This window comes from Lethenteron reissneri, chromosome 39 (genome assembly GCF_015708825.2).
Source record: "Lethenteron reissneri isolate LAM-NWPU_2019-01 chromosome 39, ASM1570882v1, whole genome shotgun sequence".
NCBI classification, from domain to species: domain Eukaryota; kingdom Metazoa; phylum Chordata; class Hyperoartia; order Petromyzontiformes; family Petromyzontidae; genus Lethenteron; species Lethenteron reissneri.
Window position 1 is genome coordinate 6,762,437 of NC_083817.1, and position 26,940 is coordinate 6,789,376.

The 26,940-nt window shown below is 41.1% G+C and overlaps 1 protein-coding gene across 1 annotated transcript; it reads right to left on the reverse strand.

Moving 5' to 3' along the window:
* Nucleotides 1-1,094: 1,094 nt before the first annotated feature.
* LOC133352045 (beta-1,4-galactosyltransferase 2-like) lies at nucleotides 1,095-25,088 on the reverse strand. The gene is made up of 5 exons (XM_061567762.1): nucleotides 24,814-25,088; nucleotides 19,122-19,357; nucleotides 5,241-5,428; nucleotides 2,559-2,681; nucleotides 1,095-1,203 (listed from the first exon to the last, which is right to left on the reverse strand). Exons 1-5 carry the CDS (start codon nucleotides 25,046-25,048, stop codon nucleotides 1,095-1,097), a joined length of 891 nt encoding a protein of 296 aa, XP_061423746.1. The 5' UTR covers nucleotides 25,049-25,088.
* Between the last annotated feature and the right edge of the window lie 1,852 nt (nucleotides 25,089-26,940).

The window sequence follows — 26,940 nt, forward strand, 5'->3', positions numbered from 1 at the left end:
GGCTGTGGTCCGCAAACGAAATAGGGCGTTGTCATCTTGGGAGGACATAAACCAATGCGAGGTGAGGTTCGAATGGAGGGGAAGAAATGTGGTCTCTCGCCCAAGGGAATGCCTCCACTGTGCCTAGCAGATGAAGTATCTTTAAGGCCAATGAGGAGAGTGGCATGACCATTTTCCAGTGACGAACACCTTGCCCTGGTGAGTCCTGGTGGGGCCAGGAGTCACTTGTTGGTGAAGCGACTGCATTGTCTGTGTCCAAAAGGTTTTGCAGTAAAAGTCCTGGCATTCCAAGTACCCCCCTCCCACCCCAGTTATTTTGTCATCAAGGCTAAGGGTATGAGGTATATACGTAAAGTTACGTATGAGGAAAATACGTAGCGTTACATTTGTTTACCAGGTGAGATCTGACGAGAGGGTGGTGACGTGGCCTAGCGGTAGTGTATTCGCTACTTGTTGCCGAGGTTCATGGTTCGAATCCAGCGGCTGCCACTAGCTCTCCGGTCCGCAGACCAGATTATGCAAGAAAAACTTCTTTGCTAATTTTCCGTCAGCCGTCACATGGCAGCCGAGGACGAGGCTAGATAAACTTCTTCCACTCCTCCCTTACTCTGATCCTGTCAATCGCTTGCTGTAGACCTACAGGAACATCTTGTCATGCCAATTTATGGAAAAATACCGACCACACGCGCGATGACGCGGTTGGTCGCAACATAATGTGGGCCACGCATGCCCAGTGTTGAATTAAAACACGAACAAGAGTGTATATAATAAAGGATTTAAGGTTTAATCGGCTATTTTAACATCTCGTTTCTTGTCATGCCTGCGTGCCAGTCAGGCTTCACGCATGCTAGGCTTTGCGTAGGTGATATACTCATAAGTAATACAGTGTGTAAATACTTGAATGTTGTGAACACTAAGATCTAAGAGGGGTGTGATGAGCCCTACACCCTCTTAGATCTTAGATGCCATCACATGGTGTGTGCGCAGGTATAGGAAAATAATGCTTATGCTGTGTGGGTTATGAATCCAGCTGGAAAAGGAAAAAGATTTACATAAACAAAATTTGTTAAAATATGGGTGCCCAACCTAGTGACTTACCGCTTGGGATTGGGTTCATTTTTGGCATCTCTTGCATGCTTTACCATTCTGTAGCGTCCCAGACTTCCGTCGGGTCGAGACAGCCTCATTCCCTGAACAACAACCCTGCAAATAAATCTATCCATTAGCCAAAGCTAATGCAAGCTTAAGAACTACACCTCTGCAGAATACAGCAAAAAAGTGTCTGCATGTAACAGTTAAAAAAATGTGTCAGTTAAAATAGCCCCATTTCAATCATATTTTTTTCTTTTAATAATCTTTGATTAGAACAAATGTAGATTAAAAAAAAAAAACCTATCAGAATGTCTGGCAATTGTTCTCTGCCATCGCAGTTTTTTTTACTCCCCCCAGGACTCTTGTACAACAATTTAGGCTCATGAGTGTTCACTCAGTTTCCAAATAAATGGTTGGGAAGATAGCACAGTGGGCACACTGCACTTTGGACTCGGCAACCTGAGTTCTATTCTTGGCCTTGGCTAACACGTGGCTAGTGATGTATGAACTGATCCAGGGCCACTCTTCATTGAGTGCCGTTGAGGCATGACCAAACAACCCCCATGACTGAGTGTTGAGAGGCTCTCATTCAGTAGAGGATTTACAAAGGGCTGCGCATGAATACTACTATTTTTAAAGATTGTTTCGAAGTTATTTTACTTGAATGTATTATGTTCTGCATTTCAGTAAATTGAATATCAGATGTGACGCCATATGGACGAGTTGACCAGGAGGGATTACCAAATGTCCCCGAGTCAGATTAAAAGGGCACTGCGACCTACCATCACTAGATTTCTGCAACTTTAAATCCTTAATGCTTGCGAGGCATTTCACTGGTTACAAAAAACTACATAGGTCTTCAAATACGTTTACAAATGTTTTATTCAAAAACTGAAATTAAATGTACGTACGCCATTTTATGGAGACCTGTTGGAACGGTTGTGATAATTGTCACAACATACCAAGGGAAAATAGTAAACTTGCGCATGACCTGCTAGTCATACTTAACAGTGTAAAAGGAATTTAAATAGCACACCGCTTAATATCATGACACGAGTAACTGTTTCAGCATCAGTGAACTTCAAAATCAATAGTGTACAGTAAAGGTGAAAAGCAATTCCTTTAACGTTTTTGTGATAAATGTTGGTACTTTGACATGTTGGTTTTATAGATGAAGCAAGAGGCAATATAATCCCTGCTGCAACCTTTTGTTTAGATTTAAACATTTTATAGGTGTAAATCAGCTGCAATTTTTTGTTTACAGGTAATCATTCATATGGCACGCAACGTATTTAGTATATCATTATACTTAGACAATTGTCTCAAAGTTGTCTGTCATTTAATTTAAAACATAATTTCCTCTAACGATAACTAATTCTAAAAAAAATGTGGTTTAAGATACATAACAAACAAAATACAATGAAAAGAACAGTAATGCATATGTATGAGCAATCACTGTGCCGTACCTGTTGTAAATGTCATCGTCCTCACCACCCCAGCCCCAGTATTCATTGGGAAATCCATTTATCTTCAGGTACTGTGCCTTGGAGAGGCCTGACACTCCACCAAAGTACGAGTTGTATGGCAGCCTTGTGGAACGAGATGGAACAACACAGGCAATGATTGTCAGAAGCGCTTGATCATCTTGATGCAGGTGGTAAACCAAACAGTATTCTTGGATTCATTGTAAATACGAAGCATGTAACTATCTACGAAAATCAGAATCGTAATATTTATTTATACTGGAGGAATCCGATGAGCTATAAAGCTCTTTTTCACAGATATCCAGTAGGGGCAGGTAATAACGTTAAAACAACAAAGAGTAGTGCAAAGTACAAGGGAAACAAATCACCCAAACACGTACAAATAAAAGCCTGATCAGAGTTGATTGTTACACTGTGGTACACACATCGAATTCTTATTTGAGAATCGATTACTCATGATACATGCAGATTATATTTACGTCAGGGATTCTGCTTCAATTGGGATTATCAAGGCTCGACTTAAAACTTTCCTGTTCTATACCTGATTTTATCATTCAGCTTTCTTTTATTATATATATATTTTTATAACCAAGGGTTTTTATGCCCATTGTGTTATTTTATAATCATTGTGTACAGCGCTCTGTAATCCCTGACAAAGGTGTGATATAAGTCTGATCTGCAAATACCATCTTCAGTCTGACAGAAGCAAAAAGGATGTGACACAGCATACAAGCAGACGCAGCAAAATGCAAACAGGCGAGTACAAATGAGACCAAAAACAAAAGAATCTTGACTTACATAGCGACATCAAAAAATCACGATAGTTTATCTAATTGCAGGGCAATGAGGGTGTCAATAAAAATACGCCTCAAATACCTATTTTGAACTTGTAAACCAGACACCTATATACAGATAGTCCCCGAGTTACGATGGTCCGACTTACGATATTTCGATATTACAATGTCACTGGCTGCTGGCAACGCCATTGGGTCACGGTGCCAGGCTAGGGGTGGCGTACGACGTTATTCCAAAAATTGCCTCGCGTATGTCAATGAAAGGTCTAAATACAAAGTGCGCGTTATTCCAAAATGGCGTACAACAAATGCGCGTAAACCGAGAATTGTCTGTAACTATGAAAATGTTTAAATCCATACAGTAACCTAGAATGATATAAAAGACCTTTCTAAACTCATTGATGGTAAACAATATGGTTTCCATGAGTAACCAGTGAGCGCGAACAAATTGCGTCACGCGTGCAGAGTGTCCGTTGATTTTTTTATTTCGCTTGCAGTTACTAGTTTCATAATAGGATAATTAATAGGATACCTCACAAAATGGACAATTTGTTAAAATATTGATGTTCATTTTTCAGGAACATATTGGGTCCAGCAAGACGGTACCAGAAAAGTTTGAGAACCACCATTATAAAAAATAATCTCAGGTAAAAGGAACCACAAGCGTGTCTGAACATACTGCTGAACAAACAAAATGCTGTTCACATGGTTAGTCACACGCACTCCCATTGATGAAGCGCCACACTGGAGTAACAATACGAGCTTCTTTGTGTCACAGCCATTATTGTTGAATAGTTTCACATTCATATTCTTGGTTCTTTCGGTAAAGTCACGTAAATAGAAATAAAAATAAAATTAAATAAAAATAATAAAAGCAAAAAACCCACGACGTTTCGATCGCAACACAAAAGGTCTTCATCAGGCGGAGGGAAAAGAGGGGGCAAGCCTCCAAATGCAACTGCTTATAAGGGTTTCCAAAGTGAGTGGGCGGGGGACGAGAGTTGTGAGAAGAGCTGTGCGACGTAAATAGCATGGGCAGGCGGGGCAGTTAGTTAGTCAGTGCTAATATAGGAGTAGACAATGGGGGGAGGAAAGAGGTAGAGATAGGGGGAGAGAGAGGGGGGGGGGTAGAGGGGGGGGGCATTGCACCTCACTACACACATCCACTGCTGACGGCAGAGGTCGACAAGAAAACATAAATCAAGTCATGACCCTAAGTGATTGATGACATCTTTCCAATGATTGCTGTTTATAACCGACGTCTCGGTTGAAATTGTGTCTGTGTCTGTATATATGGATGGCTTCGTGAACGAATCGTTGTTGATAGCCAGTCGGCTTACTTTTATTATTTTTATTTCCATCTACGTGACTTTACTGAAAGAACCAAGAATATGAATTCCTGCAGTCACGAAAGTTTTAAGTCAGAATAGTTTCACATCATGGCTTGTTTTACCCTCTTCGCTGGAAACCATATACAATCTGTCACGTGCTGCAATGGGGCCTGTATACCTGAAGGAATGCGACTTAAAACCAACTCTCTGCCTTCCAAAACCTGACTAACAGAGTGCAGTATTTATGCATATTGAACTTATTTTGCACGGTACGTAGCCAACCGTGCTAATTAAAGGTGCTGGTATGGTCAATGGCCTCCGTGACACACACAAAAGGGCTGTGCATGTACATAAATGCTTGTATAAATGCAGCTAAATGACAAACTTAAATCTTGACTTAAAGCTTTCGTGACTGTAGGAATTCATACTCTTTGGGTCTTTCAGTAAAGTCACGTAGATAGAAAAATAATGACAAACTTAGAAGACGTTCCTCACAGGGGCTCGAAATTGGTTCGACACTGGCACGAACAACCCCGTACCGGAAGCTGAACTTGTCCATGGCGACGGAGAAGTGCCGAGGGTTGTCGTAGCAGCGGTAGAGGTTGCGGTCGTCCATGGGCACCAGGTCGACGTCGCTGAAGATGAAACAGTCATAGGGGGCATCCTTGAGGGCCTCCACGTAGCCGATGTTCATGAGCTTGGCTCGGTTGAACACGCCCTCTCCAAACTGCAGCCACCACACACACACACAAGCCAAAGTATGTGTGACTTTCAAATTCCAATTCAAATATAGGGTTGCCATCTCTGATGTGAAAGACCCAACGCAAGAGATCCCTGGGTTTGATCTTCCACGAAGCTCATGGTCCACCCTAAACCGCATCCACACAAACCTTGGCAGATGTGGATACCTGACTCACACATTTAAAATTTAAAACTCTCCAGTGCGCGACTGTAGTCATCCAGAACAGGCCAAATAACATATAACGATGCAACACCCCATCCACAAATACGAATGAAAGATTACAGCGATACAATCCCGGTACTCCTGATGCTGTTAGCTGGCTTGAACACCTGAATGTTAAAGTGCCGTTGTTGCTCTACATCTACAGCAGCCATATAAAAGAATAAAACTTCTGAAGTATTAAAAAAAAAGTATCACGTAACAAAAATAATTTCACATGACTAGAAGAGGGGGAAACTACATTGGTGTATTATTATGCAAAAGACAAAAAAACAGGACATCTGGAGAGTTATAGATTAATTTCTAGAAATAGCTAACTCAAATTTAGACAGGTGGCAACCAAAGTTGTCCTGGAGATATTTAACAATGAGGAAAAGTTTCTCAATAACTAAACGTAGTATTGGGTACTTGTACTTTATCTGTATTCTACGTGCACTCATTTTTTTAATGATACTAAAGGAAAGGTTAAGTTTGGCTCTCCTTCAACACAGTGAGGGAGGTGCATGTTAATCAAGCAAATAAAGTTACTGGACATTTTCCAAAGATATATTTGCTAAATGATAATACAATATCATTAATGTACATGTACAGCTCTTGTACAGCTAGTTGAGGAGGGCCTGTCCACATCATTCCAGTCATGGGAGTTGTTTGACCATACTTGACCATGCTTGTGAGTGTAGGTTGGAGAAGGCAGGGACCAGTGGTTGGTAGCATATTACAGTACAATCGATTTTTCTGCACTCTCCCTTCCTGCCCACAAAACTTAGCCCATGTTACGAAATTTATGGTAGTGTGCCTACATGGCATATTTAATATACTCCAAAGTGCATGCAGGTGTAAGGTAGTGCATTTTCAGGGCAATGAGCCAAATAACAATGGCACACTATGGGGACCTCATTTGCCAGTAAAAATATGATAATTGGTTCTTTACCCTTCCATCTGGCAACAAAACTGACACCTTTTTGCAAGGAGTCATGTTTGCATAGACCGCAATACCTGCAGTCATAATACAAACAAAAGAACATAACTCTGATAATGTGCACTGTCCTTGAAGTTGATTGGTCCACACCCGAGACAGCTTTCCTTCGAGCCTAGTCTCATATGGGTTGGACCAGATGACGCCAAAAGGCGCACAACTCAAGGACAATGCACCATCAGAGTATGAGAGCTCGGGGCAAGCATCTACACTATGGGGACCTCATTTGCCAGTAAAAATATGATAATTGGTTCTTTACCCTTCCATCTGGCAACAAAACTGACACCTTTTTGCAAGGAGTCATGTTTGCATAGACCGCAATACCTGCAGTCATAATACAAACAAAAGAACATAACTCTGATAATGTGCACTGTCCTTGAAGTTGATTGGTCCACACCCGAGACAGCTTTCCTTCGAGCCTAGTCTCATATGGGTTAGACCAGATGACGCCAAAAGGCGCACAACTCAAGGACAATGCACCATCAGAGTATGAGAGCTCGGGGCAAGCATCTACACTATGGGGACCTCATTTGCCAGTAAAAATATGATAATTGGTTCTTTACCCTTCCATCTGGCAACAAAACTGAATCCTTTTTGCAAGGAGTCATGTTTGCATAGACCGCAATACCTGCAGTCATAATACAAACAAAAGAACATAACTCTGATAATGTGCACTGTCCTTGAAGTTGATTGGTCCACACCCGAGACAACTTTCATTAGAGCCTAGTCTTACAAAAGGCGTCATCTGGTCCAATCAACTTCAAGGACAGTGCACATTATCAGAGTTATGTTCTTTTGTTTGTATTATGACTGCAGGTATTGCGGTCTATGCAAACATGACTCCTTGCAAAAAGGTGTCAGTTTTGTTGCCAGATGGAAGGGTAAAGAACCAATTATCATATTTTTACTGGCAAATGAGGTCCCCATAGTGTAGATGCTTGCCCCGAGCTCTCATACTCTGATGGTGCATTGTCCTTGAGTTGTGCGCCTTTTGGCGTCATCTGGTCCAACCCATATGAGACTAGGCTCGAAGGAAAGCTGTCTCGGGTGTGGACCAATCAACTTCAAGGACAGTGCACATTATCAGAGTTATGTTCTTTTGTTTGTATTATGACTGCAGGTATTGCGGTCTATGCAAACATGACTCCTTGCAAAAAGGTGTCAGTTTTGTTGCCAGATGGAAGGGTAAAGAACCAATTATCATATTTTTACTGGCAAATGAGGTCCCCATAGTGTAGATGCTTGCCCCGAGCTCTCATACTCTGATGGTGCATTGTCCTTGAGTTGTGCGCCTTTTGGCGTCATCTGGTCCAACCCATATGAGACTAGGCTCGAAGGAAAGCTGTCTCGGGTGTGGACCAATCAACTTCAAGGACAGTGCACATTATCAGAGTAATGTTCTTTTATTTGTATTATGACTGCAGGTATTGCGGTCTATGCAAACATGACTCCTTGCAAAAAGGTGTCAGTTTTGTTGCCAGATGGAAGGGTAAAGAACCAATTATCAACAATGGCACAGTTGTTATGTTTTTCCACTTTCAGGAAGACTTGATTTTTTTTGTCTATGTTCCATTGAAACCTAGCGCCGTTTCTTTCACACGATCTGACAAACCTCATTGAGGTTCACTGTGATATTTAAAACATACTGCACATAATCATGCAAGAACACATATGCACGACATAATAATGAAGATCAAATTATATGTTACATTAAGAAGATCAGTTTACAAAGCATGTCGGTTCAATTAATGATGGTTGTGTAACATGGCAACTTGTAACTCGAGATTTTCTTGGAGGGCAGAGATAATTTCTGGGCTTTCCAGTTTAAATATGACGTACAGTTGGCATAGTTCCATCGGAACGATATGGTTCTGTGTAAAAATTATACGCCCAGCATCACGTTTCGATCATTTGATAAGCGCTCGGTGGAGTTTTGTTATTTTTTTTGGAAAATATTATCCATATGCAAAGGGTATTTGGGACTCCCATACAAAATTAGTAATGAAACGGAATAGGCTCCCATCTGGTAAAAAAAGGATGTAGATCTGATAATTACGACCCAATACCCTGGTTGTTTAACGTTATCCTGAAAATGAGTCAAGTACAGTAGTATTATTCTTAAGATTCAGACACTATATGATTTAACATTTCCACTTAAATAAGATTAATGTAAATAGAAAAGCCAATGGTTGAAGTTTTAATGCATGATAGTAAATACGATGACAATTTTAAACTAAATGGTGTAGGCCATGTCACCACCTAAATAAGAATGTAGAAAACAAAACTAAATGTCTTTTAGAATGGCAATCAACTGCATTTTATTTCAGCGAGCCTTGCTAAAGTCCTGGCAAAATTTTTTTGCCTAAGGCGAGAGTGTGGGGACTCCAGGCAGGCAACGTAATGGAAAGACTTACCATAGATTTTTTTCTGCCATGAGGCAATGGTATAATTATGAAACTGGCATGAACCTTTATTTTCAGACCACACTCTATGCCACAGCTGACCAAACTACTGCCTGCAAAACCAAATATGATTTCTGTCTTGCCAGAATAAATCTATGAAGTGTTCACCTCACTGCACTGTACTCTATTTGTCTATTTCTTCCAAAATTCTCATCTTACATCTCCCTCATATGCATCTCTGTAAAATTAAACAAACTAATTGGTGACATGGATACTGTGTTGTCAGTGGTGCAAAATGATAAATAACCACTCACATTCGTCAATAACGCCGCCTTAAATGCCCTTCTCTTATCTCACTTCACGATAACTCTATTCAATCACTTCAATGTTTCACTACATCTGGATCTCTTATCGACAGGTCTTCTCTCGTCTTAATACAACTTTATCTGCTTCAGGGTTTTTTTTTCACAACTCACGACACATCTCCATCCTCTTTTCTTTCTCGCCTCACTACACCTCTGTCACCTGTCATCTTCTCTCATTTCACATCTCTTGGTCCTTGCTTTACATTAGCAGGTGTGCCATGCATGGTTGTGAAATGTTCTAGTGCTACGCCTTTTCTTAACAAAGGCAATGGCATATACATTTCATAGGTTGTTAGTTGACCATTATTTTGCCTGTGGCTCCTAGCATTGTAGAAAATCTGGCAGAGCAGAAAAGCTGGATTCCCCTGCTTTATGCCAAAGCTCGTGTTCTGTCGGTTGCCAATAGCGATGCCGGCATCATGTTAATGTTTTTATAAAACTTAGCAGATGGCTGCGTTTTGCGGATATTGCCAAACTTGGCTTATACCGAACACATCCAAGATGTAATCAAATGAAGAGCCCTTCTTTCCAGACAAAACAATCTAACGTGACATGTCATGACCATTTCTACTGAATAAAAACATCAGCTGCAGAAAGCATTCTACGTTTAACAACAGGAATGCCCCTTTATGCCCAAGCACTTGCAACAACTGGTGGATTTTTATTGATTGTCCTGACTTCATTAATTTCTTGATTCTCCACCTTGATAAGAGAACATTTTTGAACGGAAGACTGCAAAGGCAGTTTTTACGATCCATAGATCACAGGTGCAGTGCCCGATCGTGCAAAATAGTGTCCTAAAAATAATGAGAGGATCTATGCTCCATAAGAAATGGGGTTGTTTGGGAGACCTAATACATTTTGAAAAAAAAATTGGGAGATGTAATTAATTGCACACCTGAAGCTCAGAAATAGAACGGTGTGTAAACCAACGATGGTGTATTAGTCTCCATGGTTGCATGGAAATGTCACATTACCAACAGTTCCAGTCTAGTACAGTTATTACTGTTACGCTCGTTAGTGTTTCAGAATTGGCTCGTGAATTCCAGTGTTTTTTTTTATAAACATTTCTTTCATATAGGTATTTATTTCTGTATTATATAAATAGCAATAGAAATTTCATTATAAGTTGTAAATGGGCAAAATTTGGTCTTCATGGAAATAATGGAATAAAAAAATAAAAAGACAGGGGACCCCACTCCTAAATGAGCTTAGTATATCAAGAGTAAACTGTACCTTTGGGGTGACACTTCTCAAATAACAAAAAAACAATGAATGTCCATGTTTCATAAAAACAAAGCTATATAATATTTGTTTGGTCATTCATTACTACTAACAATAGACAACTCTGAAATGGGAGCAAATTTTTAATGTGACTCGTGTCTTGTTTTGAACGATAATGATCAATTATTTACCTTAAAAAAATGCAACTCCAACCCTGATGACGCTTGGATAGCCGAATCGAGTTCATGAGAAATGACAAACACCTCGTGAAAGACCCGGCACAGAAAATCCCCTAAACTGCATTCGTGTAAACCATGGCAGATGCAAATACTTGATGCACGCATGGAAGATGAACATCTCTCTAGTATGCGACTGTGGTCACCCAGAACAGACGATGGAACAGAAAACGACTAAATGCCCAATTCACAAATACGAAGAAGGCAATCACAGTGATACACTCCATGATTCCCGATACAAATATCTGGCTCAACCATCTCCACATCATCACCAACCACATGCAGTGTTGTCTCGAATGTTTTCATTCTGTAATGTAATTTATTTGTATTCCTGGTAACCCAAGCCTTTGTGCTTTTCATGAACAGATTGCGAGGTCTCAAATGTACATTCGTGCTTAGATCTGTATGTTTATTTAACCTCGTGTCTCTTCAAATGTAACATCCTTAGTGCAATATGCTTTTACATGGCTTATATTTTTTCCACCATTTCCTTTGGCAGTGACGTATTTTATCTGTATATTATGAAGTATTTATCCATAGCATAATATCTGGAAGTAACAATAGTCGAAGCCTTTCTACGAGAGACAAGCTTGTGTTTAGCCTTTGAGCATGACATCTCTCCTAATTTGAAATGTGGTTTAAATCCAGTGTAGGGCTGTTGCACGCTCACACAGAGCATGTGGTTTCTTATATTTAACAGAGCTCTAAAACTGTGGCATTTCATTTGTCTAGAATAACTGCAGAAAAATGGATAAAAGTCCCCCCTATTCAAACATTTCTAACAACAATACTAACAATTTCACACTGTAAAAACTACTCTCATTGCAAATACATACATTTCTAATTCACTTTCAAATTTTCTGCATGCTCTGGTGCAGTCTTTTGTTATCTTTTATTTTGCCGCACAGTGCACCGGCACCAAATTCCTCTCCAAGCTCTGCCGTCCTCTATATATTCAGGTGTTATCAGTCAACGACTGAGTGTTTAAATGTGGGAGGAAACTGCAGCACCCGGGGGAAAACCTACGCATGCGAGGGGGGGGGGGGGTAACACCCATCCCAGGGGTCGGCAACCTGCAGCTCCAGAGCCGCTTGCGGCTCTTTAAGGACTGCTTCATGATATTATTCATGTGAATTGAAGCTCTTGAAATATTCAGTAAAAATGGCTCTTGTTATTTAAGTTTCCGACCCCTGCACTATCCCATGAATATGGAACAGGCGGAGTCCACATTTGCTGTATCGCCTTCTGGTCAGCCGGGGTTTGGCATCTCCTCGATGCCCCACGGGATTGGAGAAAGACAATAATTGTGGTCTACCAACCTTAACTTCGAAAGTGTTGGATTACAGGTGAGCACCACCACCCCATTAAATAGATAATCCCAGGGACATTATTGTTTCAGACAGAGAGAAAGGCATGCAAAGAGTTACATCAGCAGTTCCCAAAATCAGCCAAAAGCAGTGGGTTATGTAAAAGGCGGTGGTTTAAAAAATGTGATAATTCTAATTAATGTGCATTGTTGGGTTGCTTTTTATGGTTGAAAGCAATTCAGCAACAGTATGTCCACTAAACCCCTGCTCAAAGACAATATGTTGGGACGAAGATTACGAAGCACAAAACTTTTCACACACTGCAGTTAGTGTCATATTATCTGCCCTAATGTAACAGGACCACTTTACAATGCTATAAAACAGAGCCCTTTGTACAAATTCCTTTAAAGAGCAAACCCACCTTTGTACAGCATCCTCCAATAAAAATTACCCTCCAAAAAAATGACAGTGCTGATATTGTACACATCACTTTTGAGACATTCCTTTGACAAAAGCCACATTAGTTAGGAGAGTTGACCGTAAGGGCCTATAATGAATAAAAGAATGGGAGGATCATGCCAGATTCGCGCGGAAATGAGGTTACACCCTTGACATTTTCATAATAAAAAAAACAAAAACCCATTTAAATAAAAACCCACTCCAAACATGTAGTTGCAGACTACGAAATAGTTTAAAATTGTATCTCAAATTTGCAATTAGTGTCATGGCGTAACACAAGGTATCCGTTGAAATCTCTCGCACAGCGGTGCAACCGTTCATGTTATTGAATTCAAAGAAAGCAGGTATTACGGAGCTACCTCTGAGATTCCTTTTGATTGACCCGGTCTACACAGTAGAGGGCAGAACTCTCCCATCGGCTTTATCGTGAGCGCAATATGTTTGTCAAATGACAGTCAAATTTATATATTTTATTCTCAGAGCTGAAAGTCAAATTAAGAGTGAAACTACATGTAATGTAATGATTTTTCTATACAGTCATTGGTGGCCAGGCTTAGACCCATCATCAACTCTCTATGCTTGAGAACTTTACCATGAGCTGCCGTACTAAAAGTTCCCTGCGGTATGGGCGTTGGAGGACTCTGAGGGCTTGAAAAGCAGGGAGGGTCATTCGATGAACAGTGGCTCACAACCTCACCAACAATATACAGTATCCTGTACCCAACACACTTTGTCCCTCCTCAGAGAATTTGACCCGATGACGCAGCTTTCCTGTGCAGGCCATATTTTGTTGTTGTCCAACCTGGCTGCACAACTCCTCTGAACTGTCTCCTCGGAACCCAGGTCTTTCTTGCCCTGTTCCCGATTCCCAATTAGCTTTGAGCAACCACCAACATGGTCGCCCAAGATCTTTCAGAAAACTGAACTCCTTAAACTGGGTTGAGGCTGCCACAGCAATTTTATTGGATACCTTTTCATCCTTCAGTTTCTCAAGATCCAGTCTAGAAGGACCATATCTCAGAATCCTCGTGAACTTCAAATGAACCATGAGTTGCAAGAACAAGCCCATAGTCCGTGCTTAAGAACTCAACATTTTGGAAAACTCTGCCATTCTATGGATTTCCAACAACTATTTACAGGCACATGAACAATCTATTTTACTGAATATCCAGGAGTGCAGGTGAGGATGCTGATACCAGGAACCTATGATTCTCATATCAAAGATGAAGGAGCCATTGGTATTTGACACCAGACCCATGGGAATTGATACAGGACTCATAGCCAGGACTGTCAGTACCAATCATGAGCTTTCTTTTCCTGTTTGTATGCTCCCATTGCTGGGTATGACATTCAATAAACATGCTGTGTTTTCAGATTTATATTATCATTCTTTATGATCTTTTATATATGAAACCTCAAATTGGACGTTGAAGAAGAGATTGATAAATGGAGAATGAATAAATGACCAAACGATCCTTATGGCGGTACCCCGGGGTTCCAAATAATACAAAATGGCCGAGGCAATTAAATATTTTATTTATGGGACACTTTTTTCCAGGGGTGTACTTAACTCCGCGACTGGGGTACCAATCAATCCGAAATCAGTGCTACTCCGTGATGTCGAAACACAGCGAGGACGATTGCGCTGAAACCCTGAATGCTCGTACGCACCGTAGTGGTACATCGTGTACAGCTCGTCGAGATGAGTCGATTGCGCATCGCCGACCATCAACAGACTAAAAACGACTGCATCACGGACATTACGTGAGAGCCGAAGTACTAAGGTACCCCAGGGTACTGCCATAAGGTTAAAATATTAATTATATGTAACAATGCAATAAAGATAAGTTAGAATCTGGTCAACTGGCTTATACGTTCATGGTTAAATGCCAGTGTTCAACGTATTTACAATTAAGAGGGGAGTATTACCATGCATCAACATTATGGAAACAGCAACATTGTAACGTGACGCAAGACCAGAGTTAGGGAAATATTAAAATACAAGATGTCTCACGAAAAAAGCAGCATCAAAATAACAAACACTTGATAATAATCGGTGAAGGCTTGTAAAATATCAAACACTAACGTTTCTCAAAACTGATTTAACACTGGAGTGAAAAATGTCAAATGGACAAAATATCTTACGACATGTTCGTACCTATTCAAACTAAAATAACACAATTCAGTTTATTTTTGGTTATACAATACAAATTTGCCTATACATTCCACGACCCTATACAGCCCATCAAATTAAGCTGTCACGTGAGCAAATGTGCCAGTTGATCAGTTTTTTTTAAATAAAACTGGAATGTTGAAAAACAAGCAGAATTTTTACATGTTCTTACAAAAACATGTTACACAATACAGATTGTAATGGGTGGGAACATTCAAACAAGGACATTTTTCGGTAAAGTCATGTAGATAGAAAATTATTAATAGATCACGACGTTTACATCACAACACAAGCAACCGTCTTCAGGTGAGAGAGATAAAGCTACTGAAACAAGGCCTTATGTAATCTTGAGATGGGTGCAGCCTCAGGGTAAGCCCCGCCCTCTTACCCGAGGCTGCACTCATATCAAGCCTACATAAGACCTTGTTTCAGTAGATTTCTCTCTCTCTCACCTGAAGACGGTCACTTGTGTTGCATGGAAACGTCGTGATCTATTAAAATGTTCTATCTACGTGACTTTACCGAAAGAACCGAAGAGTATGGATTCTTGCAGTCACGGAAGCTTCAAATCAAGAAAGGACATTTTTGTATTAGTCACAGACAAGTGACATATCCTCATCAGCCCTCAGAATCTTATCCACTGTGGAATGTATTGTCTTTTGCTTCAAGTAATATCAGATAGTGTTCAAGGAAAGTCAGTTACATAACATTAAAGGCAAGTCAGTTACGTAACATTATTTTCTTAAAATGCCACACTAGCAATCCAAATAAAATGATACTGTTTGTTCGTTGTATATAAAGTATACAGTAGTAATACAGTATTTTGTAAGGGTTGTGTGTTTTTTTACATGTAAAGCCCTTTTGTCAATCCACTGCTGGATGAGGGCCTCGCCACGTCATGTGGGTCGTCAGTTATTTGGCCATAATTCACCATTGGTCATCGTGTGGATTGCTGACGGAGAGGAGCATAGATATGGAAACATAGCAGTTTTTGCTGCACACATCGCAGCCCCACAGAAGCCTATAACAACCGGTTACATGATGCATGGTGGTTGCCAATGCAATTGCTATCCACCCTCAATCTATCCTTAGCTCGAGATCTGATGAAATCGGGTACATTTCAGGTGATTTGGCCATGGGCAAGGTTTCTTTAGACAAACGACAAAACAGCCAGCAAGTAATAAAAAAGGAATAAAAAAAACACAAATCTGAACAGAAGAGATTAAGTATTTTGTCGTATATACTGTATTTGCATGCACATATACACTCGTACAGACTGTACCATGTCACGCCCTTGTAAAACATAATATTTATGGAAAATATCTAGTTCCAACCAGTACATATAGTAGATAGAAAGAAACGACAGAATAATTAATCTCTTCTGGGCTGGAGAGAAGAAACACTATTCACAAGACTGTGCAGCACTTTTCAGTGGATGTCTTCTGAATAAATAATAGTCAAGTGAATAGTTTTTGCCCAAAGCAAAAAAAGCCTCATGTGTGGAATACATACTGTACTTACATTGTTTTGCTTACATGCCAAGTGCTAATTGTACATGAATAAAACAAACGAGTAAATATTATTATTGCATTAGTTCACCCAAGAAAGACTGAATACGCATAATAACAATGGAACAGTTGCCTATTTTTGTCACACAAGGGTCTATACTCAAGTGAAATATTGAATTATGTTTCCAGGGTCTTTAATACAAATGTCATAAGGGACACAGCAATGGGTTTTCAGAGAAGATATGACTGGGGGGGCAAATCAAATTGCACCGGTATGCATTGATTACCTATTATATAATTTTACTCAGCCCTTTGTCATTCCACTGCTGGATGAAGGTCTCCCCCATCCCCATATCATCAAGTTATTAAGCTATACTTCTCCATACTGCCCTGTGCGGATTGATAAAGGGGGAAGGAGGGCCCAGGACCAGTAAAGATATTGCTCGCCACTGAAGCTAGGCATGGCCAGGAGTTGGCTGTTGGGTTCATAGCACAGTGAGCTAAACACTAAACCACTGCTCCAATCAAATATGCGGTGGATATATAGCTATTTTTCAGAAGCGACCTGGCCACAAATGATAGCTCAATGAAGTGGCTTATCACGTGCAAATTTATAGCCGCTAAATACTCTTAAACGCATGTTCCTAAATGTGGAGGGGAAAACCGGAGGACCCGGGAGAAAAATCCACACGACTACGGAGAGAACATGCAAACTACAAATATACGGGCGTCAGGGTCGGGATTGAACCCACGATCTCCTGTATACCAGGCGAGGTAGTTAAGTTGTAAACAAATTTGGCAAAAACATGGCAATACGTGGATAGTGAATTAATCATCTTTATTTAGTGCCACAGTTATTTAGTACCTGGTAAATTTTAATATTTGCTAAATCATAGTAGATATGGCTGGGTTGCTGCAGTAATCAAATTGCTGACTCAATCATTGTAATTTGGCTGTGGCGAGCATTCCAACTACCAGACTTTCAAAATACAGTAAAACTCCAGCTCGCCATACTTCGCATTTAGCTGCACCAAGTCATCTAAGGAATATAATTCTTAATAAAATGAAATTTTTAAGCTAACAGAAGAATTTACATAATTTATACTTTAGAATACATTACCTAATATAAAACAGAAATGCACTAGAATGTATTATATTGTGAATAGTGTTAAACATGTGGAAATTGTAATAAATGCATTTAGGGAAATACATTACAGCACTGTAGTGGGGGTAGGGGGTGAGGTAACGGTGGTACCCTAAGACAGGCTGGTGAACGGGGGAACTCAAAAACGGTTCGCAGACATCACTCGCCCGCCGAGTTTAGCTGTGGCTGGGAATCAAACTCAGGTCACCAGGTTCATTACGTAGTGTGCCGACTTTTTCACTTCCCCACTAGACTATTTTTCCACTTTGCTATCACGCAGGAAGAGAGCAGAATGCAGGAAATGTGTCAGCTGAGGAAATGAATTATATGTAGTGTCAGCAACCTTGCTGGGCATATGTAAACATTTTCTGTTTTTTTTTGTTCAAGCATCTTTCACACGCCAACTACTTTACCCATTAATTCTCAACTCCCCCCCCCATCTAAAACGAAAGAAAAATATCTTATTTTGAAATGTGATTTATAGTTCACGTAAAATGTGGACATATTTGCTGTGTACATGGGTCATCAGCTTAAATACTCAATTAAACATTGTGGTATAATGGCAGTGGCGTTTATTTTTTTCATTTAGCTTTGCAAATATTCCCAGGGGACTGAAAGAAATATTTAAAGCCATTCTACAAGCTAAGCAACAGATCTTCAGGAACTTTAAATGACATGTGCTTAAGGTTTCCAGTGAACTATTAAACATTTGTGCGTAGGACTGTGAATATTAGATGTGCAATTATTTGTTTTTAAACAAAATGCTCTTGAAGTTAAATGCTGTGTCGACCCAAAATGTCAAGAATACATTTCTGTAATTCGATACAATAAAAGCTGAATTGTAATCATGGTTTACAGTAGGTTCACAAGGATATGTGACCTATGTTAAGACAGCACTTGTTTAACATGATATGAAACGTGTTCACATCACACAAATGAACCGACCTAACATTTAAGTTAAGTTCACCTGGCATATGCCAACTAATAACTAATCATCACGCGATTTCTATTTTAAAACCTTCAGAGCCCTTGGCTCCACTTATTCCCTTCACTGGCTGCCGATTCACATATTTACTTTTAAGTTCTAAAGGTTATGTATACATGTACAAACCCTTTGTCAACACTCCGATATGAAGGCCTCCAAAGTCATGAAGGCCTCCAAAGTCGTGCGGGTCACTGGAGTTAATTGATCAAATTTCAACACGGCTGGCGGGCGCTGGTTGGTTAATCTGGGGAGCAAAGTAGTACAGCACTGACTATTATAGCGCGAGCCTCTGCTACCCATGAGATGACCCCACAGCATTTTATAAAACGTGTTATGCATGGTGGTCGCCCATTCAAAACCCTACTTAGTGTCCGAGATTTGTCACGTTCAGGCCCATTCTGGGTGATGTGTATGGATGTTCAAATTATTTTACACCGTACAAAGCCAACCGTGCTAATCGGAGGTGCGATTTGATCAAAGGCTTTCTACAACCGAAGCTGTGTGAACACACATGTAAAATTTTACATCCCTGTGACATCACTTAGGTGATGTTCAAGTGGCAATTAAGTTAAGTTGTATGTGTAAAGCAATCAGATGTAAAACTACTCTTAGGGTGGCATCTGATGACTGCATTTGACATGCATGCTCTGGCTGACCTGGTGAACTGTGTTGCACATAACCTGGTTAAGGACGTAGACCCCGTACTCTATGCGTTGTCGCTGAAGCACAGGGTGCAGGTAGTAGAGCCAGTGCTTGAGGTGTTCATCCCGGTGCCGGAACGGGATGATGATGGCCACCTTCTGGCTGGACAGACAATCCTTGGGGCGGAACCGGCCACCCAGCTCCACATTCGGGTTCGACTTCTGCACCTCCTCCAGAGTTGGAGTCTTTGTGAAATCCACCTTTAACGGACCCACTGTCAAGACAGCGCCACAGACAGAGTACTTAAAATCAAATATTAAGCAACTAAGAGTTTACAACACATTTGCTGTTTGACTGTCGAGTTCAGGGGTGGGGAACTTTTTTTCCATACCGAGAGCGGTTAAGCTTTGAACGTACCTTATGGCAGGTTACATGTAAACACACACCTTAGGGTTATCCAATCATAATGCGAAAACTCATTTACATGATGACCGACCTAAGCAATTGGAAGCGCTAAAATAAAAATGAGTTTAATATCATAAATATGAAACATGAGTTGTCAAACTCGGAATTCAAAATGTCATTTTGAGAAAATCGCAATGCCAATTGTGGCATTGTGATGCTAGTAGCAATGAAATTTGAGAGCAAAGTAAATAGCCATATATCACTAAGCTAGACATCTGCTCCAGAGAATAAGCTTTTCAATGATATGCAATTTAACTAGGTTATTTCTTAAAATGCGGAGACAAATTGCGATTAAAGATGCTAAAAAACGCTAATTTAAGGTTTGTTTACTTGGCGAACTTTGTATAAAATCGTAAAAAGTAACTTATTCATAAAATATAAATTTATAAAATCTAAATAAGTTACTTTTTTCGATTTAAAGCTTTCGTGACTGCAGGGAATCATCTTCTTGGTTCTTTCGGTAAAGTCACGTAGAAGGGAAGTAATAAAATAATAAAAATAAAACATAATAAAATAATTCTCATGACGTTTCGGCCACAACGCAAGCAGCCATCCTCAGGTGAAGAATGAAACACCACCAAGCTTGGAGCGTATATTTAAGCTGGGTTGGAGGGGGGAAGAAGAGTGCCTTGACAAAATAATTTGCATATAGTGTATCTAGCAAGCCTGACTGTTGATGAGACATTATTAATGTCAAAGCTGGTCCAGAATTTGATTATACCGAATCAATGCTGTTGAAATTATGCATGTTCAGAATGGCAAAGCACCGATAAGGTTGTATAAGAAATCATGTATTATTTGTATGTGGACATGCTAATATTTTTTTTCATTTATAATGCTCCACAATGACGAAAATGATTGTGTCCAGGTCCTCTAGGAATTACCCAAGACGAAACGCTAACATTTATTAAGCAAATGCTTTTACACGTGACTTTCACACAGAGCACCAGATACACCAAAATATAGGTAATTAAATACATATATGTCAATGTTCTGTGATTGGACTTCAGCCCACACAGCTACGTAGCTAGGTGACAGCCTCCTCCTCCATTATGTGCATGGCAACCAGTCCGTATGACATGCCCGGCGATGTGCACCATAAGGCCTACTTCTCGCATTAGCACAGCGGGCTGTCCCGTATGCAATCGATGTTTGGAGGTGGCACACACCCCGTGGTCACACCAAAAGTGGTTCAAATGAAGCCATTGGTGCCTTAGGAAGTCGAAACCAGGTATCTAGATAGATGGATCACTGATGAGGTCCTTGTTTTATCACATCCATGAATCCCCATTCCTCGCCCCAGGCAGTGCGGGTATCCCGCATATCCAAGTCTTTGGGCTGTGGTAATACCCACACTGGGTGCGAGGACCTCAGGTCGCACGGGTGGAGGCTTGAAGATATCAACGTGAAGGGGCACCTCTAGTGCCGCATGTACCTTGTCCAGCATCTTGGCCACTGCAGTTTGGTGGTATATTTTGGTGGTATATTTTGGTGGGGGGATGTTGCAAAGCACTGCCAGCCACGGTAGTAGGGTTGTCCTGATTGCACCAGAGAGGATTCTCATGGTGACATTCAGCTGAATGTCCACCAATTTCGTGTGAGTTAATGCGAGTGTACAGTATTCTGCTACAGAGTAGTACACGTTGCGACCGGGCACCAGCCCCCCACATTAAGCCAGCAGGTCGGGCCAACAGACAGTTCCGTGAGCCTGCTGTCTTCTCCAGGTGTGGACCCTACGTCAGACTCCCGTCCAATGTCACTCCAAAGAACACTGGCTTTGGATTAGAATTTGAATATTTCTTTATACTGGAGGAATCCAAAGCATTATAAAGCACCTTTCAGATCTCCAATAGTTTTCACACGTTTTACAAACTGGCCATTTAGGTGCACTTTGAGTTTGTAGGGCGCTCTGACATTGTGCAGATGAAACACATTGCAAACTGTCTTGCTAGTGCTTGGCTAGAATCGCCATGTGCTGCAGTTATCTGCTACCATGGCTAGGTCAATGTTCATGGTGTTTTCCAGGCTGCTAAAGTCACAGGATTTGGTTGTGATGCTGTTATCATCAGTGCAGACAAATTGTCGTTGATGTAAATGTTGAAAAGTGTTGGAGCAAAAACAGAACCCCGAGACAGTCCATTCTTTTGCAGCTGACCTTGTTGTTCATGTACACTTGGAAGCAGCGATTTTTGAGAAGTGGTTCTCAGGATAAAGACAATGCCACACTCAATCGCTTAAGTGTCGTCTGTCCACTGCGTCTTGTGAAAGTTGCATGGTTTTAAGGTGCTCGTGATGATGGGCAAGTCCGATGTCGAGTAGTGATGGGCAGTGCCGATTTCGGGGGAAGTTGTTCATAACAGTGCATGACGCTGGCATTTGATTGCCACGAGCTGCACTGACCCAGCAGAGGTTCAGTGAATATTCCCGATTCTACCTGGCTAAGCGGAAAGGTGCCTCACTGTTTGGAGTGGTGCACCAGGTTAATATCACACTGTGATGCCCACGCCACAAGGTTCTCTGTATGGTAGCTATCAAAATGTCCGCCATACATTGCTGGATGGTGAATGTTGGGTCGGCTGTCTGGTACACCTCACGAGTAATTTTGTGGTTTGTATACACTGCAGACTGTAGAAACGCTGATGCGTACAGCATCGAAGACAACAGAGGGTGGCAGCGGTTCAACGCCAACCAGGTCATATTTCACATACATTGCACGACCATATTTTGAGTGAAGTGAATAAAAGATATATCCATGTCCAGGTATTTGGAAAAGCCCTTCCTGGTAATAAAAAATATTGATATCCTGTAGATTGTCGATATTGTGTGAACTGGGTAATTCATGACATACATCAACATTTAGCCGCAAGATAGTCCTTTCAGATTGGGCTGAAGAACACGGAGTGCTGGCTCCATCGCCCTGAAACATGAGGCTTTTGGCAAAGGTGTAAATGTTGTCATGTGTTGGCCAGGATCATGATGATTCGGCCAGCTAGCTGGAGTTTTGGTTTCTCCAGACATAGCTGGGTACAGGCAGTCCTCAACTTATGAACACCCGACTTACGAACACCCGCACTTACAAACCAGCTTCCATGAGATATCGATTTTCAAACTCGTACTTTTAACACTGAACTGCATAACTATTTCGTTCAACAGGCTATCCTTCGCAAAGTAATCACTCACAGCAGCCCGCTGGGAGTGGTTATGTGGGGTGTGGTAATGTAACGGTTCGCGTGTTGCGCTACAAATCCAGCAAACCGAGTACCATGTCCGCTCATGACCAACACCAGTGATGATTATCTGAATGGGTTCTGGGTCTCCCCTAGGTCGATTCGGCCTCAAATAAGTACCTGGTGCAGTGTGTAAACATCACCACTGGGAAGACACAGGCAGCCAGCCAGCCATAGTTCTGACCACCCACCGCATCGTGTGCTGTGCCGGCTTCATAGGTACTCGCTAACATCACTTGCCCCAACAGTCTATTAAGCCTATACAGGGGATATTTGTCTTGTGTGTGTGCGTGGCTCCGTGTGTGTGCACGCAATTGTGGGGACTCATTACGCCCTTCCGACAAACAAGCCAGCATTAGGACTCAAGGTAAGTGAAAATAAAACCTATTTTTTTCTATTCATATTACTTTAAAAAACAATTTTTTTTCTATTCATATTACTTTATTTTATGTTTTATTTACTAACCAGTATTTATTACAGTATTACATGCAAATGTACAATGTTTATTATTTATGAGTTTAACAATCCTTCCCTTTTTTGTTGAATCGTAAAACTAACTGTATTGGCATTTAAATACAGTACATTATCGTGTTTCGACTTACGAACGGGAATGAGAACGGAACCAGGTCGTAAGTCGAGGATTTGACCATACTTGCAGGAGACATAATGATGTGTGGCTGCATGTCCACATCCTTGCTCACCTAAATATAGCACATCTACAAATTATCTCCCAATACCAAGAGCAATGTGAACCACTCATCTGCACTTTTAAGAGTGTAGTAGTCTACAAACTGTGTCAGGAGGAAACCTTGAGTGTCATGCCATGGCCCATGATGTATTCCCTAATGGGCTGTGTTCTACTATCATGCAGGATATAGAAGTCTTCTTCCACTAATTGTCTTTTTATATTTTCGCACACAAAATGTGGAATACAATCTAATATTCCCTGAAGACTAAAATAATTAGCATAAAGTGTTATTAGGATTAAATGTAAAAATAACAAAATTCAGAAATGATGCTTTCCATGTACGATTTATGCCTCCCTATGCAATATTTTCTTCCAGTGCAATGTTTTTTTTTACCACACACGTAAAAATACAGTGCTACACACATTTGCTATCATAGTGTCTTCATTAAGTTTTATACGAACACGTAAGAGAAGCGTCTCAAGGCAGAGATCAAACAATGAGCACATTCGTGATGTGCTTTCATTCCAAGCGGGTCCCTCTTGTAAACCGAGTCGACACTCCATGAGTAAACAAACGGATATTATGAATTCTGTTAAAAGATCTGGGTAAAACAGAGGCATGGGAATAATTTTGTGGTGGGGTGGTAGGCCTAGGCACCATGGGAGCTCATGTCAAAGCAGACAAGGGGGGAGGTCGAATGTCAAGTAGTTTTGGGGCCTAAAAGGGCTAATTGCAGAATGTGCTAGATCTCAAGAGCTAACCAGAACTTGAGCAAAGAGAGTGCTTTGACGGGCGACCACCATGTACAACCAGGTTAAAACATAGATCTGCAGGGGGCTTACCCGTGTGGGCAACGGGCAGCAATGCAGCAAAATCAATTGATGTGATGTACTGTACTTTTGCGATCTCACATCTATGACACTTCCCTTTAGCAAATCCGTAATCACTAACGTGGTCTGGTCTTGTAAAATAACACCCATGACTCACAGGGTGTGAGGAAATCCTTATCCATGAGTAAATTCACAAATGGGGCAATGCATACATGAACAAAACGGCTAATGACGTGGCACATCACATGGCTTCCCCTCCCACTCCCCCTCTGTACCAAAGTTTGGCAAATGGAAATATAAGCAGAACCTCGTTCTGTATCTCCTCATAAAAATACCAAATATTTTAGTCGATAAAGCCAGACCAATATTATCCAGCAGCATATTTGAGCAAAACATTTCTGGACTGGTTTCGATCGTCTGGGTCTTACCAAGCCAAGACTCGTTACAAACGTTAGGGTGACAGGTACCAAACCCATGGGGCCGCACGGGACAGAGCATTAAAGAAAGCAGAGTACTCACAGAGGCCCTTGGGCGAGTCAGGACATGGGTCCAAAGGTGTCTTGCCAGCGCCCATGTGTCCAGCAGCTCCCTCTGAGAAAGAGGTCCCCACGCTGCCGTTCGAGGCCAGGGTCTCCCGGCCACCGCCACTCCTGGGCGCCCATGCGGCAGCCCCAGCGACCGGAACGTTGGCCACGCCGGCTCGCCGCAGGGCGTGCATGGTGTGAGTGTGTACGTCCAGGTAGAGCGCCAGCATGATGAAGAAGTGCAAGGCGCACAGCGCCACGACCAGCTTACTGGCCAACTCCAGGGCCCTTCCCAGCGACATGTTGGGACTCCACATCTTGATCGCATGTAACAATGTGTGTGTCGCCTATTCGTCTTACAGTCAATGTGTCGACAAAAAGGGTTTTATGGCTACTGTGTAATTTTCGTAACTGTTCACGGGTTGCCTACCAATGATTCCTGATGGTGTGTAACTTGTAACACTGTACGTATTGCAAGCTGCTTAACATTAAAGTCAAACTGCTGATGCCAAACGTTGGATTTGCAATACCTTTAACTAAAGACCAATGGAATTACTATCTATAGTTTCTGCCTACCTACCTTTAACAAGTTGTATTAAGATCTACGAAGCTCATTGGGAGTGGTTACTAACCTTCATACAACCATGAACCTACACTGCTGAATTATATACATACAATATGCGTTACATTACGAAACGGTACAGTTTAAATACAACCCCACTTAGTACAAATCTCGGATTAAGAGTCTTATTTGTCAATAGTATTCCGTTACCAACACAATGTTAGTAGATGTTGGTAACCCAGACACTATTCTTGCATAGACGCTTAACTTTAACCTACTAGTACTCGGAACTATATAAATCCCAGGACTAATCATTAATATACTTGAACAAGCAACACTTAGACAAGGCGAACGTCACTCTCTCGGGGCTACTCTTAACACGAGTCTCTCCACTGCCACGCAAACGATTACCAACACGGCTGCTGTTAGTAGTTACGATTCTTAAACTCCTGACAATCTATTGGCACAAATATATACATAGAGCTTCGTTCAAAACGACAGCTTCCAACACGCATTATAGATGCGACTGTACACAATCTATAACCTAGCACACATACAGTACAAAGCGCGGTTGCTGTACAAAATATCGATCCCGTTTAAAACCCACAGATATAATAAAAAACAGAGGCAACGCTATGTCCATACACTAGTTACAATGTAAATAAGCTTCGTTAATGTTATATAGTTGCTAGATTATGTATTTTAAGACCCAAAAAACCCGATTAACGCTAGAAATTCGAGAGTGCACAATGGCTCACTTTACTATGAATAATACACTGTATACCACGTACTGTACTGAGAATCACGTAAAACAATGTTACGTTTTCGACATTGTACTTACGTATAAAACCTTAAACATAGTGGTATGTAGCTACACAATGAAGACGGGTGTAGAAATAAACATCGTATATATATAAAGAATTCAAGAGCGCATTTTTTACGTTACGCAATATTCACACGTCAAGCTGCGCGATAACAATTTACACAAATCGACGCTGGCTACAAGTATCTTTAATTTTAATAAGAGGTTGTTGTTATAATAATAACGAACTGGCAAGCCTGTCCGGTAGGCCCCAGCCCAGCGCAAGACGATGCCCGTTAATTTATCCTAAAATAAAAAATTAAATAAATAAAGATTTTTGACCAATGACCGATAAGACTGCATACCGTTACTTGCAAGCCCCCCCACCCCCTAACAAAAAACGTTGGATTTAATAAAAAAAAATACACCTTTTTGAAATGTCTTATGAAGTAAAAAAGCTGGACGCGTTGGTGACGAGATAATAGAAGGATTATGAGAAATGAACACCACGAGGCAAATAAGAGCGCGTTTTTAACGTTGCACGGAGAGACCAAAACGTCGCAGTACGTGGGGAGCGTCTCATTATATAACCAGCGCGAACCAACACAAACACACGCCCAGACACCAAACAATGTTGTAACTGAAGCTAAATAAATAACAGCCGTCGATGTACGCCCACAATACTCCGTTGACACAATACACGTAAACCATTCATACACACCCCCCTACGACCTGGCCAGTTGGAAGCGTCCCAGTTA

Coding starts and splice junctions, on each gene's coding strand:
- LOC133352045 (XM_061567762.1), bottom strand. CDS start 25,048: ATGCTGGCGCTCTACCTGGACGTACACACTCACACCATGCACGCCCTG. Junction 5,429..19,121: donor GGGTCTACGTCCTTAACCAG/GTTATGTGCAAC, acceptor TGGTGGCTGCAG/TTTGGAGAGGGCGTGTTCAA. Junction 1,204..2,558: donor GACGATGACATTTACAACAG/GTACGGCACAGT, acceptor ATTTATTTGCAG/GGTTGTTGTTCAGGGAATGA.